Source organism: Etheostoma spectabile, chromosome 17 (assembly GCF_008692095.1).
Source record: "Etheostoma spectabile isolate EspeVRDwgs_2016 chromosome 17, UIUC_Espe_1.0, whole genome shotgun sequence".
NCBI lineage: Eukaryota > Metazoa > Chordata > Actinopteri > Perciformes > Percidae > Etheostoma > Etheostoma spectabile.
The window spans coordinates 7406353-7409817 of record NC_045749.1 but is presented as its reverse complement, the minus strand read 5'-3'; the positions used below and the strand labels follow the sequence as shown (position 1 = coordinate 7409817).

At 42.7% G+C, this 3465-nt stretch overlaps 1 protein-coding gene across 3 annotated transcripts in view; it reads left to right on the top strand.

The window, feature by feature from the left end:
* The window catches only part of map3k21 (mitogen-activated protein kinase kinase kinase 21), a 25874-nt gene that overhangs the window by 13344 nt on the left and 9065 nt on the right, over window positions 1–3465 (top strand). For all 3 annotated transcript variants that reach the window (XM_032540945.1, XM_032540947.1, XM_032540946.1), the window contains exons 2-3: window positions 2309–2489; window positions 2622–2770. In XM_032540945.1, the coding sequence (XP_032396836.1) occupies window positions 2309–2489; window positions 2622–2770 (330 nt within the window). The remainder of the gene's footprint in view (window positions 1–2308; window positions 2490–2621; window positions 2771–3465) is intronic.

Sequence of the window (3465 nt, the reverse complement as noted above, 5' to 3'; positions counted from 1 at the left end):
CAGCGGTTCATGAGAAATACACTTTTCTGGTATTTGTAGCGCCCCCTAGTGGCCAATGTTCGTCAAATTTGGTACAGAGCCTCAGGGGGTCATAGCAAGTAATATTGTAAAGTTTGGCTTTGATAGCATTTATCTTGGCCGAGATATGGCAATGGCAATGTTTTCATAGCTAGCTACAAAACTTTGTTTGCGCGTAACACGCGCAATTTTTATCCTATAAAAAATCTTTATACAACTTTTTGTCAGGTTGGTCTGGAAATGCTTTGTGCCAAGTTTCGTGCTGATCCATTGCGCGGTCTAGGAGGAGTTCGAAAAAGTTGGTTTTCGAGAAATCGCGATTTTTCACGCATAAAAGTCTAGGCGGAAATGGGCATGGCCTATATCACGAGATTCATTAGGATCCAGGGAACGCGTGGATGTACGGTTTTTAAATATCCGATGTACGGTTTGGGAGTTATAGGGCTAAACGCGTTTTGTCCTGGTATAGCGCCACCTAGTGGTGGAAGTGGGTCAATTTTTTTGGCTGAGGTCTTTGCGGACTTTCGGACCAGTCCTGAAAAGGGCGCGTCGCCACCATGTACGGTTTAGGCTGCAGCACCAGTTTTATGCGGAGAAGAATAATAAGAATGGAGAAGAAGAAGAAGAAGAATCCTTACGAAAACAATAGGGTTCCACAGCCCTGCTGTGTGAACCGCGTATCGCCTTGCGATTACCGCGATGCACGCATCCTCGGGCATGGACCCCTAATTTAATGGGCGAATAAAAGTTTATTTTGCACGTCAATGGGTTGTGGCTTCACTGTGGCAGGGATCTCCGGTCGGGTGTATTGTTACAGGCAGGTTTGGAGTGTTCCAGGTATCTTTAATGTGTTAAACATTTTTAGGACCTCAGGACAGTTGCTTTGTGGCGCTGTCAACCTTCTGTTACTACAGTAATAAATGACCTGCATACCTCTGTTGGCCCTGTTGAATATCGACTCTCATCTCCTCACCTGCGCGGCCATATTTCTCTCTGTCCCCCACTCTTTGTCTCACCCTATCCCTTTCAGTTTTCTTTGTCCTTTCTTTCCTACCCCCCTCACATGTCACTTTCATCCCAATCCTGTTTTCCACTTTTCCCTTTCTCTAAAAGGGATAGTTTGGAGTAATTTCACCCTAGGGTCCTTTGCACCATGACCTCGAGCCAAACACTCCCGCCAGAAACTTTTTTCCCTTTGTCGAACATTGGGCAAGTTAGCGCAATTAGCCGAATGGCTTAGTGCAGGGGCTATTGAAACCAAATGTGTATCTTATAAATTACCCCACCAATAATGCTCGGAATGGTACCACACTTCTACAGTAATACAAACAGGTTCTGTGCATTGGAACGTTTATAAGTACACCAGGAGTTTATTTAAATAACACTTGCCTGATGGCTTCTACTCTCTGCTGCTCTCCGATTCTCCTCCCTTAGTTGTAGCTCCTTGTCTTGTTTATTCAGACTTGAATGGGTACGTGCGACCTTCCAAATAAGCCACTCATCGTTGCGTTCATTGTAACCTCAAACTTCCATTTCGTTGATCTCTTCTTCAATTCTCTTGTTTCTTGCTCCTTCTTCACTACTTTACCGGTAGTCTCTTTCAGCAGTAGATGTTGTGCTTTGTGCGGGATCTCATCCATGGCCGGAAGAGACTACCGTTAAAGTAGGAGCAAGAAGTAAGAGAACAGAAGAAGAGATCAATGAAATGGCAAAATGGCAGAGTTTGACTTTAACGTTGAATGTGACTACTAGTGGCTTAATTTGGAAGGTTGCAAGTGCCTATTTGAGCCTGAGTACACAAACGAGAAGCTACAACTAGTCAGAGAGAGAATCAGAAAGCTAGCTAGCAGCGCTAGCAGTGCTAGCAGTAGAGAGTAGATGCCATCAGACAAGTGCTATTTAAATAAACTGCTGTACTTACAAACTTTCCAATGCCTCGTTTTATGAGTACAGAACCTAATTGTACCACTGTAGAAGTTTGGTACCATCCCGGGAATTATTGGGTGGTAATTTACGAGATACACATTTGGTTCCATTAGCGCCTGCACTATTCCATTAGGCTAATTGTGCTAACTTGCCCAATGTTTGACAATGGTGAAAAAAGCTCCTGGGGGGAGTGTTTGGCTCAAGGTTATGGTGCAAAGGACCCTAGGGTGAAATTACTCCGAACCATCCCTTTAATCACTCATCGCTTGTTATGCCCTCATGTATCTTTTTTAACCTTCATCGCTGGCCTTCATCCCATCATCTTCCATGGCCCCTCTCTTAATGTATCCTTCTCTCTTTTCAGTTTTATTACTTGAAACAATTGAGAATGACGACATCGGGAGGAAGACCTTGAAGATCACAGATTTTGGCCTGGCCAGGGAGTGGCACAAAACCACCAAAATGTCAGCTGCAGGCACCTACTCCTGGATGGCCCCGGAGGTCATCAAGTCATCTCTCTTCTCCAAAGGCAGTGATGTCTGGAGGTATGCCCAGATACAGATACAGACCTAGGAATAAAATATCTACTCTATATATGTCCACTTATTTGTCTGACATTTTTACTCATTCCCTTTTCCTTAACATTCCTTTTTTTTTGTATGCATGTCATACAACAGCTATGGTGTCTTGCTGTGGGAGCTGTTAACAGGGGAAGTACCATATCGTGGGATTGATGGTCTGGCTGTTGCTTACGGTGTGGCAGTCAATAAGTTAACTCTACCGATCCCATCCACTTGCCCGGAACCCTTCGCCAAGCTCATGGAAGGTAAATACTTGGGTTTAATATTTTTCCCGAAAATTAGATGTATCTGATCACGGGAAAAGACAACCCACTTCCTGGGAATAGCTGTTTTTATTTATTTTTTTAGCCCAAGTAATGTATTGATATCATTCAAATATGCGAACTCAATTGTACAAACTAATGAAATGTGCTGAAGTAAACCACTGAATGATTCCTAAACCATTCTATTAACAAAATCCAGTCTGTGGCTGTTGAGATTTGTATGCGGGATATAACAGGAATAAACACTCAAAGTTAACCAAAATATTTCTTTATCAGGGCAGGGCAGGCATGTTTCTATTTTAAACACATACAACTTCAACTTAATGAAAGAAAATGACCCAGTGAAATGTACAACTGCGCACTGCAAAAAGACAGGGACATAGGCCGATGGAAATTTTAATTGAAAATAAATAAATGCCAAAACACTCTGCTGCTGAATATCAGCATTGCATTGAACTTGTGACAACTTAGACTACATATTTATTTTAGTTTACAATGCATTCTCCCCCTGCCCTTTCTTTTTCTTATGAAAGTGTGCTTTCAAGAAGCAGAGAGCATTGATAGATGGGCGATTTCAGGTTTTTTGTGACAAATTGACCGCAGATAGAAAACACTCTCTCTGCCTCCACGGATGTAGTCTACTGCTGCATAATGAATTTAGTGAGCCTTTATTACCG